The sequence below is a fragment of the Ambystoma mexicanum genome, chromosome 7q (genome assembly GCF_040938575.1).
Source record: "Ambystoma mexicanum isolate Mex_15411 chromosome 7q, UKY_AmexF1_1, whole genome shotgun sequence".
Taxonomy (NCBI): Eukaryota; Metazoa; Chordata; class Amphibia; order Caudata; family Ambystomatidae; genus Ambystoma; species Ambystoma mexicanum.
In genome coordinates, this window is record NC_090941.1 from 153,646,586 (window position 1) to 153,659,361 (window position 12,776).

The following is a 12,776-nucleotide window of genomic DNA, read 5'->3' on the forward strand; positions in this document are numbered from 1 at the left end:
CCAGTGGGAGGGCGCATTGCGTCTCACTGGGAGGCATGGCACACAATCACCGAGGTTCGGTGGGTCTTGTCCACTGCTCGGGCAGGCTTCTGCTTGCCTCTTGCCCACCCATCTATCCTCCCTTCCAGCAGTCGGGGACGCCCTCCCTCAGAGCCGAAGTCCAGAAACTTCTGGATCTCAAGGCGGTGTAACCCGTTCCCCTGGGAAATCAAGGGGAGGGCTTCTACTCCCGTCTGTTTATGGTGCCCAAACCCAACCAGGCCGGCCTGTGCCCCATCCTAGAACTTTCCCAGTTCAACCTTTCTCTTCCCCAAGTGAAATTCAAGATGATCACGCCCGGTCAGGTAAAGTCCTCTTTACAGAAGGGCGATTGGCTCAGCGTGGTGGACCTTCAGGATGCGTATATGCATATCCTCATTTGGAGTCCGCATCGGATATACCTGCGGTTTTCCATGGGGGAGGATAATTTCCAGTTTCGTGTGCTGCCGTTTGGTCTCCGCTCGGCACTGCGTGTCTTTACAAAGATATCGGTCATCGCAGCTTTTCTTCGGCTACAGGGTATCCATGTGTATCCGTATTTGGACGACTGCCTACTGTGCAGTCTTTGTCCACTGAAAGCCTCGAGCAACCTTCAGTCTCTCCTCCAGCTCCTGTTCCACCTTGGGCTGTCGGTGAACTGGCAGAAATCCTCCATGATGGTCTCTCAGGACTTGATTTTCCTGGGTTCTCGTTGGAACACAATCGATTGCAGAGTGTACCTGACGGGACAGAGCAGCGGATCTGTTGGCCATGTGTCAGGTGTTTATGCAGTCGGAGAGCATGTTGGCCTGGTGGTTCCAGAGGCTTCTGGGCCTCATGGCTTTGTGCGTGCTGGCACTTCCTCTTGCTTGTCTCAAGATGAGGCGGACGCAGGTAACTTTTTGGAGCTCATGGCTTCAAGCAGGGATCCAAATTCCAAAACGAGACTGGTTCCACCTTTCATGAGGACAGACCTCTTGTGGTTGTCGTCTCAGCAATCTGTCGGTGGACGCTCCTTTCCAGGACCCTTGCCCACTATTGACTGTCACAACGGATTCCTCCCTTCTGGGTTGGAGTGCGACGTTGGATCATCTTCAGGTTTCCGATTTTTGGTCGCCACAGGACAGACAGCTTCATATAAATTATCTGGAGCTCCTGCCGATATTCCTGGCGCTGAAAGCGTTCAAACCAGGCATTGTCAACAATGAGGTCTGTGTCTGCACGGACAATGTGGTGTCCATGTTCTATATCAAAAAACAGGGGGGGTACTAGGTCTCCTCTTAAGTATCTTGCCATTTAGATTTGGGAATGGGCCATTCAGCATGATATCTGGCTGGTAGCAGTGCACATCCTGGGCCAGCTGAATGTCACTACAGATGCCCTCAGCCGACAAGCAGTGGTCAGCTACGAGTGGGAACTGAACATGGAGATCCGCTTGGATATTTTTCGCTGTTGGGGCACTCCAGAAGTGGACCTCTTTGTGACATCGACAAACCGGAAGCTTCCTCTGTATGCCTACAGGAACGGGCTCGGAGCATCCTCTCTGGGAGATCCTCTCGAAATTCCATAGCAAAACATGAGGGCCTACGCTTTTCCGCCCCTTCCTCTGATCCATCTGGCGCTTTGCAAGCTAAGGAACACAGTGAATTACTCCCTCCTGTTCATAGCCCTTTGGTGGCCGGCCAGGTTTTGGTTTTCGGAGCTTCAGCATCGATTGGTGTGCCCGCTGCTCAAGCTTCCTCTGGTTCCCGATCTGCTTTACCAGAGCGATTAGCAGTTAAGGCGCCCCTCCCCACAATCGTTCAGCTTGGCGACCTGGTGCCAGAGTTCAGATCTTTAGAGCGTTTCAATTTGTCAGCGGATAACATGCGCATTACTCAGGCAGCCAGGAAACCTTCGACAAGATCTCAGTATAGAAGTAAATGGCTACGGTTCTGCCACTGGTATTTAGCTAGGCAGCTGGACCCCCAGGGAAGTGGACATGGTCCTGTCTTTTGTCTCACATCTGGCAGAATCGGGCATTCATGTCTTGTCTTGCAGGATTTATTTGTCGGCTGTCGGCGCTTATCTGTCCACTGCTCTTTTTTCACTGATGAATCCGGTCATTAAAAGACACTTGGGCCTATTACATCTTTACCCTCCTGTTCGCAGCCTGCATTCAAGGTAGGATCTGAATGTGGTCCTTACCGCCTTGTGCCATAAGCCTTTTGAGCCCATGGCTACTGTCAATTTTAAGTAACTTTTCGTGAAAAGTGTCCTTTTTGATTGCTGTGACTTTGGCAAGCCGTGTAAGTGAGCTTCAGGCCTTGTTGGTAGAGCATCCATTACTTGCTTTTCATAAGGATAAGGTTGTCCTGTGGACGAATCCCTCCTTTTTCCGAATGTCGTCTCTGAATTTCATTTGAATCAGTCAATTTCATTGCCTGTCTTTTTTCCAGACCCGGCCACAGAGGCCGAAAGGGTTCTGCACTGCCTGGACGTTAGAAAAGCCCTTAAGTTCTATCTGGACATAACATCTGAGCTTAGGAACTCTGCAGCTTTTTGACCTTTGGAAATCCGCAAAGAAAGCCAGCCTCGAAAGCAACCATCTCCCGAAGGATTGATACCTGTATTTCTGAGGCGTATACCATTCAGGGTCTTGGGAATTCATGCTCATCTTGTGCAGGGCAAGGCGGATGCTGTTGCGTTCCAAAAATATGTTCCCTGGGAGACCATCGCGAAAGCTGCTACGTGGGCCTCCCCAACGGCTTTTTGTAAGCATTACTGTCTGGACCTGAGCTCCAGGGCTGATGTTCAGTTCGGTCAAGCTGTGCTTAGGAACCTGTTTCAATAAGGAGTTTCCATCCACCTGTAATTCCTGTGTGGCGTGCTTGGGAATCTCCCATAAGTATGGAGGAAAGTGGACGGGACGTAGGAGTATAATAGTTAATCACCGTAGTGACTACCTTACTCCTAGTCCATAGTCCCCTTTCCTCCATACGCCCGCCCTCCGTCCCCTCTAATAAGTTTCCTGTTATTGCTTAAAGGTCTCAGACCTGGCGATAGAAAAGGACTGATAGGCGATGCGCTGGGCGGAGCTAAGGAGGGCAGGGTTACGGCCACATGCGGTACCCCGCGTAAAAAGAAAAGGACATATTTTTTAAAGATTTGATGCTTTTTGCAATAGTGCTCCGGTCCTGTACCACAGGATGGACTGTCCCATAAGTACGGAGGAAAGGGTACTATGGACTAGGAGTAAGGTAGTCACTATTACGAGTAACTTTATTATTCTCACTGTGACAATTAGGATTATGCCAATTGTTATAACTGCCTCTCTGTTAGCTTCCTTGTAGTGGGGCTGCATTACCAGGTCGGTTTTCTTCTCCTTTGTTTCTCTTCCTCTTTCAGGGTGGCTCTTGCTCTCGGTTCACTTTCCTCTTCCAGCACTTTCCAGTGTGCTTCTAGGTGAGTGGTCTCGGCTTCAGTTAGAGGTTTCCTTCTCTCCCCAGTATGGCCCTCCTCGTACCACCTTCCTGGACAGGATTCAACTTTACAGACTCTCTAGCTTGCTCCTCGAATAGTGCAGCTCGGGCGCCAGTTCATTCCGGCTCCTCTCCAGCCTTCCTCTTGTGTCCCTTCTGGGACTAGTCAGCTTGACAGACTCTCGCTAGCCTGCACCTCGAACACTGAAACTCGGGCAAACGTTCTCTGCAACCTCCTTGTATTTCCCTCCTGGGACTAGAGTCAGCTTTGTAGGCTCTCTAGCCTGCACCTCCAACAGGATAACTCGGGTGCCTGTTCTCTGCAGCTCCTCCCCAGAATCATGTTTTCCCTGTTATTCAGCATCACTCCAGCAGCTGATCTGAAACTTCCAGGTCTCTGATGTTCTCTCTATCTCTCTCTCCTCCCACTTTTATGATAGTGCTTTGGGGCCTTCCCTGCCTTTTATGGAAGTTCTTCTTCTGTATCTTAGTCATATTCGTTAGGACTCTATTGGTTTTCTTAGTCTCCGTACCAAGCAGGTACTCTTCACATAGAACATCACCGTAGCAGATGTATTCGGATTCTGTCCGTTTCCCCCCAACAGGGTTTACACTGTTGGGTTACTGAGTGATCAGGGAAAGGAGTTTCTCATCGGAACGGGTGTCCCTGTACCCATGGGGGGAGTCTCTGCCAAAGTGTTCCTGCTTGCCTCTACCCCTAGGAATGTTGTCGATTAGTAGGCTCACCTCCCTAGTGTCACAAGGAAAGTGGGGGTGCGGGGAGAGAAGTGACGGAATCCTGCGAATCGCCACAATACTCTGCTGCAGCGACTCCTGTCCCATTTGCTGACCTGCTCCTAATGTTTAGTTTGGCTACTGGTAATATATTCTTTCTGCACCACAGTTGCCAACTTGTTTTGTTGTTGGAAGTCTGAAAGATTGTTAAAGACTTTGTTTCCTGTTTTCACTAGGACGTTTTTAATTGTGTTGCTTCTGCAGTTGTCTTCCCTAATTCAGTCTCTCGCTTTACTGGAGGGCTTGTAACCTTCCACATCTTGGAAGATGGGTGGGTGTAAGGATGCTTACTCCAAATGTTACTTCTTGGAATGCACCCTATCCGTCGGGTCTCTTTGCCAAGTGATGCAAGACCAAGTTGATACCAATATTCCTTCTATGGCCAGGGAAGCATAGCACTTGCACGGTTGAGTGCCTCTTTTCTACAGTATTCACTCCTTGCTCAATTGATGATCTTAAAACATATTCTAGAAGATTTAGGCACATCAACCTGTCGGATTTGATCAGCTGGGCGCATGTCTTACATAAGTCATAGTTTACAGCATTACAATAGAAGTAGGCAGCAATATACACAGAATAGGCATAATGAAGGCAAGTATGCACAAAGAGAATATCTACAGAATTTAAATAAATGATTATATATATAAAACATAGTTTGTGTGCAAATGTGCACAGTTGTACGGTAAAGGTGTAGTAGTATGGTTCAACTCTTAGAGTTAAATGTAAGGTGTTCCAGAGTTTAGCTGCTAGGACCAGGAAACTGCTCCCTCCAGCCTTCAGTAATTTGAATCTAGTGGGGATGAGGCCGTGTGTCTGAGCAGATCTGGTGGGGCGGTTGGATGTATGTCATGTAAAGTGGTCAGAGAGGTAACAGGGTGCTTTAAGTGTGAGGCACTTGTGGGTTATAGACAGTGTTTTGAAGGCAATTCTTTGGTTGTTGGAGAGCCAATAAAAGTTGCGTCTGGTGGTGGTAATATGGTGGGATCTGGGGATATTCAGTGCTGCTCTGATGGCGTTATTTTGCATTATTTGTAGCTTATTTATGTTCTTTGGTTGGTGCCCGAGTAAGGAGCGTTCTAGTAGTGCAATGTTGATAGGACTAGAGTTCTGGCTATTGATATGCAGTTCGAAGTGGTTAAGAAAGGTTTGCAGGCTGTGATTAGGCCATGGAGGATGCTGTCGCATTGATTTGTTTAGAGTTAGTGCAGCGTCTAAGTAAATACCTATGTTTTTCACGTTCTTCGATACCTTGATGGTGTTGCCATCGATATTGAAGGAGTTGAATTTGGCATCCAATTTGATGAGTTTAGTTTGAGATCCCAGGAGTAGTAACTCTGTCTTATCATTGTTAAGACAGTCCATGTTTGGCCATCCATGCTTGTATGATGATGTACAGATAATTTATTACTTTAGAGTCAGTGGCGTAATCACCTGTGATGGGGATGAGTATTTGGGTGTCATCGGCGTAATTAGTCTAGGTGACCCCCAAATAGTCAGTCATCGAACATGGGTTTAGTAAAAACGTTATATAATGTTGGAGACACACAGGATCCCTGTGGGACTCCGCAGGTGACGGGCGAAGGTTCGGTTGCGGCTGCCGGCGCGAAGATCCTCATGGATCTGTTGTCTAGGAATTATTGGATCCATTTGTTTGCTTTCAGAAAAGTATGCAGCTGAAGTACGGTGGTTGCCATCATCCAGAACAGAACTGCGAGACTTGTCCTTGGCCTCAAGCCCAGGGACCGGATCTCTCCAGGACTGAAATCTATACACTGGCTCCCAATGGCTGCGAGGATTAAGTTCAAAACCCTCTGCATTGTCCACAAGGCCTTCTGGGGCCTAAATACCTTCAACTCTCTCTTCCTAAATATCTTCCTTCCCGAGCCCTACGCTCATCCGTCTCCAACTCCCTCAGGGTCAGCCGCTTCTCGAAGCAACGAGCTGGGGGTAGATCTCTCTCCGCGGCAGGGGCGTCTCTCTGGAACAGCCTTCCTGCCTCCCTGAAACTTGAGGAGAACCATCTCCGGTTCTGGAAGCACCTCAAAACCTTCCTCTTCACTTCTGCTTTCTCTCTCCCTCTCCCCTGCTAAATTCTTCACCAATACTGCACTGATTCTGCAATCTGGGCCACTCTCACCGACCTCGGTCCTGGGCCCAGACACTCTTTCACTTGCACTGCCTCCCTGGCAACCCCTGCACTGCGGGACTGTCTCTGTATCACTACAGCCCCCAGCACTTGTCTGCACTTACTTTGCACTTGCCACCAGCTGGCCCTATTTATTTATTGTTTTATTTCTATTCTACTTATTTGTACGGCACTCCCCTCCCCCCCCCCTTCCCCTTGCACTTTTTCCCTTCCCCCTACCCCTGCACTTGCGCGGTCTGAATGACACCTGGCCTAGTAGGATCGTTGTCTGTCTTCCCCTTGTTCCCCCCCTCCCTGCCTCATCGCGCCTTGAAACACTTGTGTATAGGCGCGTTACAAATGCCATATCATATCCTATCATACCATACTACCCAAATTAGATGACATCTGCATGAAAGGACTTTGAATTAATGTTCCTAAACCTGTGAATGCACATTCCCTTGAAGCTTGATAAGTGTCCAAATTCCATTCTAGAATGTCCATTTAAATTCACAACACAAATGGTTATCTGCTACAGTTTTAGTTAATTTGCATTTTTTACCAGCGATTTTTGTCATTACAGATCCTCCTTTTTGTTTCTTTTCAAAGAAATGTGTATTGTGGCTAGTGAATTTTTAAAGTTGTTGGGCATATATCTGTTTTCTTCATTGTACCGAGCAAGGGAACATAGCAACCCAAGCCTAACGCCTCTCAGGAGAGCTTGTGAAGTAGGGGTGTTCTACCGCCGGGCCATTTTTAAAGGGAACCAAATGTTGTATTTTACTGCAAACAATTATGAAAAACTGGGTAAGAAGCCATAGATTTTAAATCTGTTTTTTAGAGGAATGCATGAAATAACAAATAGAAGCCAGGCCTCCAACAGTACACCGGGGCATACATTTTAATTGTGTATATGCTCAAAGACAATGAAGCCCTGTACCAGTATTTCCACTGTAATTCGTTTTTATACTGCATGTGTGCAGCAAAAATCATGAGTTGCTTTAATAATATTAGCTAGCGCTGACCACTTTGTCATCCTCTTTATGGCCAGAGCACCATGAGCCCTGTCACTGCAGTAGGTCACAGTGCTGCCCTCCATGCCATCTTTTCCCCTAATGAATAGCATGTGTCCTATCTCATCAAAATATATTGGTGCTGCCAGAGCACTTTTCATGCTGAGACGTTCATGAGGCCTGTTGCAATGTTATTTGGCAGGGCAGGCACACACGTTATGCTGCTGTGCCCAAACAACACATTGAGGCCTGTCTCAACAATATAGGCTGGAATTTCCATTTTGAAGCAGTATTGCTTAGTTTGGCCCCATGCTTCTCTTGGGTGCCCTATTGCCCCCAAGCCATTCTTACAGTTCAAGTTTGCCATTATGTCATTTGTAGGTCCCAGTTCTACTATCCACTGCACTTTTGAGGCCTAGTTCTAACCTACTTTTGCTCTTGGCACTCTGTTCTACCTCCATGTTCCCCTCCGTGCGCTGCATGCCCTGCCTCTATTTTGCTCCCTGGGCACATTCCCATCATCGTATTGCTTTCAGGGACCGATCATCCCCCCATGTCTTTCTCTGGACAGTCAGGCTCCTGTGTTGCTCTGACCCCAGCCTTGCCCGCATCCCCTTTCTCACTGACTCCAGCACCCCACATCCCTCTCCTTTTCTGATCCATGTTACATTCACCGCCCACCTCGCTTTTCCAAACAGTCACATACATATGCACATAAATGTGCTCATTGTTTCAGAGACATCCATTATCGTGCATACACACACGCATAAATTGGCTCGCAAACCCAGCTATGCACATATGAATAAAAGTATACGTTTTTCAGCTTTCAGTATGGTTCGTTCACTTCAGGCATGGATAAAATGTTCACACTGTCCTTCACCCCTCTATCCGCTTGTGACAGTAGGGAGTCGTTAAGGGATGCTCTTTCTATGTGTGAGGCAGCATATTCCACAACATGCAGAGAATAGAACTACCAACATTGCGTTTCAGTCCAAGACTTTGATATTGTCCCATTCTTCTCAAGAATAAGGTATGGGAGAGGACTTAAATAAAATAGGGCCCATGCAGCGTTTGCTGGTAAACCCTAATCCCCATCAAAAATGCATTGGCATGTGAATAAGTACACTCTCCCGCATTGGATCTTGCGTTAGGAAACATGAAAATTGATGTGTTCTTAATCAATGTAAAGTGCCATGCAGGTGCTCATTAATTTGTTCAATTCACGAAACTGTATAATTTTTAAATATCTCAAGAACAGTCAAAATGCTCCAATATAGCATTTTATCACTCAAACCTCTGCAGGTCGTCCACATGATCAATCTCACAGAAGACTGACTTTTTTTTTTTGTTCAACTCCGAGAACAAAAGAAGAAAAAAACAATGATGTCAACAGCCTAGTTTTATGTCTCTGCTAGTTATTGTAATTAATGTTTCGAGATGTCAAATGGAACAGCACAAACTTGGATCTTCGACGCTTATCGCAGTACTTGGTCAGGTTAGATGACCTGTCTGCATACAAGTAGTACAATATACACATCTGGATAAAGCATACTTGAGTGACTATACAGCAGCATGTTTGGCTTTACAAAATGTAGCTAGCATAGCAGGGTGAATTGGTGAAAATGGTGCAGCTCTATTTTGCCTTTAAAACTTCAGTGGCAATCCATCATACTGATGCCACATCTTCATTACATGTAGGATTCTATTTTATCAGCCACAGATCTTTGCTTGGGTGCAATCAAAAGCACATATGAAAACTCCTTTAACCCGAGTTTTGTGAATTTTTGCATGAGGATTCTTTTTTATTTTTTAGAAATTATTAATTGCCATTGTGGGATTTTATTCTTATGTTCAATGTAATTCTACTTTATTTCAGAGTTCGATAGAATGGTTAACAAATTGCACTCGTGGTGACCAGCAATGCCCTTGCTCATATTCTAACCTAATACATTGTTGGATATTATTTTTGTGTGCGTGTGTTCTGGGATTTGTTTATTAATTTGTAGGACGCACCATACCCAAAGGTAACTGGGTGCAAACATGGTACAGGATTACTTTAGGCTTAGGTTACACAATAAGAGTAGTAATAGTAGAAAGAACACCATAGTACAGTGTTACTTATGACTTAGGTTACACAAGAAAATGCACATAATTACAGTAGAAAGAACAACATTGTGCAATAAGGTGGCACAAAGGGATACTATATATACATATATGTGTGTGTGTGTGTGCATTTAAGTTTAAGGGTGATTGCGAAACTAAAATAAAGCACCAGTTTAGTTCTTTAGTGTTTTTAGATTATATAAATGTTTTGAGATTATATCAGTCTAATGATATATCTGGCTTATTTTTCCCGAACAGATCATACTGAAATAATCAGCAGAAATGGAATGGATTGTCAAGAAGCCTCATTGGGAATAGCAAAGCATTCTTACTGTACATACTATCCTGTTTCCTCCTCTATAGAATTGCCACAAACCGCATGCTAAGAAGAAATGTACTTAATATGGACACACCACAAAAAACTAAGCAGCTATTACAGCAATGTTATATATATTACATAATTAATATATATGGTATGCTTAGTATATTCCGACCGAAAATAGTAAACTACCTGATACCAGCTGTGATGTTGATGGGTAAAGTGTACTTTGAAAGAATTTGTAAACATGATTTCCTATGTAGGAATGTTGTCTTATCTCCATAATTATAGCTGAAACAAATTATTCTGTTCTATTATTGTAAGATTTTGAATGTTCTGAATCTTTCAGGTTTAGCAATAATTTACTTTGGCAAACTACTTTTCAAATTATAGGTTCAATTTCAACTTTTGGTCTGTCTCCCTACATCCTAAAATGTTTAATCATGTTCACTCCTTAACAAAATAAGACCAAGAAGAGAGAAAGTACCCTACTCGCGTTGATTTTTTTCTCCAATATCAAATCAAGGTAAAGCACAAATTCTGAGAATGCAAAAGAGAGAAACATCAGCAAGCCTGGAGAAAGCTGAATTTATTCATGGGAATTCTAGAATAATAAAAAAAACAAAATTGAAACCTTTGCACAGTATGATCTTCATACACAAAAACAGAGAATGCGTTGCTTAACCAGTATATTTATAATGTTTTCTAAATGAGACTTTGCAGAAGTGCCTAAATTTTGCCACAGTCCATCAAACTTGAAGAAAATGAGGCAGATGCCAATAATCTAATCCAAGAGATTGACCTCTCAAGCTCGCGATCAGATGGTTACCAGAAAAGCAAACCACATTGATGGTTGAGATGCAGTCCCTTTGAGATCTGGAAGACATGTGGCTGAGGAGATGTATATGATATTCAAAATGTACTCAAGGTTACCGTAGTCACTCAAAACGTGATCGTGACTCTAAATCTATATTAGTAAACATTAAAAATGTAGTTAGTTTCAGTTTAACAAATCATAAATGTTATGCATTTTGTAATTGGAGTGAAAAGGGTTGTAACCGGATTACAGCACGGATAAAAATAGGTTTTCATCTTTTTCTTTAAAATCATATTTTGTCTAGAAAGTATGACCAGATGTTTAATGCAAGTATAATTTGATATATATACATATACCTATTGAGAGATTTTAATGTTGGTTACTTTTTAAATACGTTCATTTCACAGGGTACACCTGTACAATTGTGTTTTAATTTAGATTTGGTTTAAGATTTATTTCAAGCACTATTGTACCAAATATTTCCTATTTCATGTTTCTATGTTGCACATTTGTCACATAAAGTACATAGTTTTTAAATTATAACTTAATAAAAATGAATGCAGCTGTTATGAAAAGGTTATGTATTACTAAATGGAACATCATTTTACTTTTGTAACATATTACTAATGATTGAAGTATTTTAACTTAACAGTTTTGAAATTGAATGTAAAATATTTAAACCACAGTGTAACCCGTTGTGAGAAATAAAATACCGTAATAACCATAAGTTGATTCTTCTAGAAACGTATCTGCCATTTATAACAATGACTGATTACAATTGATTTATATTATAGCTGTAGATCTGATCACCCTAAAAGCCCCCACACAGCCTGACTGTAAATTAACATATAGCATCTGAGGTTGCATTCTTTAATAGACAAAATGTTACTCAACTTCACTTGCTTTATTATACTTTCACCATTATGTACTCTTCAGAATACAAATCTATTTTTGATGTTTTCCATCATGATACTGGTGGTTGAATTTGCAGCGTACCCTCGTCTGTTAGTTTCTTATTTTTTACAATTATTTTAGACTTTTTGTAGTTTTTAGTACATTACATTTTCAACTTTTAACTATTTTATGTTGACTTTTTTAAAGTTTTTGTTTGTTTTGTGTTACATTTTTTTAAAAATAAGAATTGCGAATCCACGTTTTTACAATCTTGTGTACTATAATGTTAAGCCCTTCATTAACAAAGCATGACAAGTGTAAACCTTCTTAAACATCCCCACACTGAGAAAGTAAGTTGGGCAGTCTATCGTTTCCATACAGTTTGATTATCACGGTGGGCCGAAGCAATGAAGTGGGAAAAAAAAGGTGCATTAAAAACAAAGTAAAGCAAAGACAAAGCTGTCCATAAAGGCATCGGCAAAAGAGATTGCATTTTGTTCACTTGTAATGTAGTTTTATAGACATTCTGGAATGTTTGAAGATTTAAAACTATTTTTCTGTATAGAAATCATTATTTGCCAAAAAACATTTGTTATTGAAGAGGAAACATACAAAACTTACTTGGGTAAATCAAGAATGCTTTGCTTTGTTTATCAAAAAGCAATTGTCGGACACAAAAGGGGATGGTCAGTGTATGAGGTGCAATTATGACTAAATGTCAGGTTGTCTGAGAATGTGGTCTCATGTTATATTTTGGTAACAAAACAATACTTCACACAAAATCACAGAGTAATCGTATAGTATACAATTGAAAGTGTGAGAGTGTGTATACTATAGATTCTGACTACGGAAACATCTTAGTTTATTACCTATGACTGTGTAACTATTAGCAATCTGTTTGTATTGTTGATTAAGTTTTTGTTGTGAGGTTAAGTTCATTAAACCAATGTGCAACCACTGAGATAAAGGAAAACCAATTTAAAAATATCTTTCATGTTGTATGTATCTTTTTTTATGTTGCTTTTTTAAATATAGTGACTGAAAATCTGATTGAGACAATCCCAGCGAATATCAATTTGCGCAGTAGAGTAGCTGAATGCACCATTGCAAGAGAGGTGCTGCCATCTGCTAACAGTTCTCGCTGGTGAAAGGATCGATTAGGTTAAACTGACTGCAACTGTGTGTCGATGGATACATTTGCGATGAAGGGATGTTTATTATACTGAAAACT

General features: G+C 42.8%; 1 protein-coding gene across 13 annotated transcripts in view; it reads left to right on the forward strand.

Moving 5' to 3' along the window:
- MBNL2 (muscleblind like splicing regulator 2) overlaps positions 1–12,532 on the forward strand; it is a 914,045-nt gene extending 901,513 nt beyond the window's left edge. For 10 of the 13 annotated variants that reach the window (XM_069640650.1, XM_069640638.1, XM_069640641.1 and 7 more), the window contains one exon: positions 9,774–12,532. In XM_069640650.1, coding sequence (XP_069496751.1) covers positions 9,774–9,901 — 128 coding nt within the window. In that variant the 3' untranslated portion in view covers positions 9,902–12,532. The remainder of the gene's footprint in view (positions 1–9,773) is intronic. The other 3 variants (XM_069640643.1, XM_069640649.1, XM_069640640.1) reach the window with 2 other exon arrangements.
- Positions 12,533–12,776: the final 244 nt, after the last annotated feature.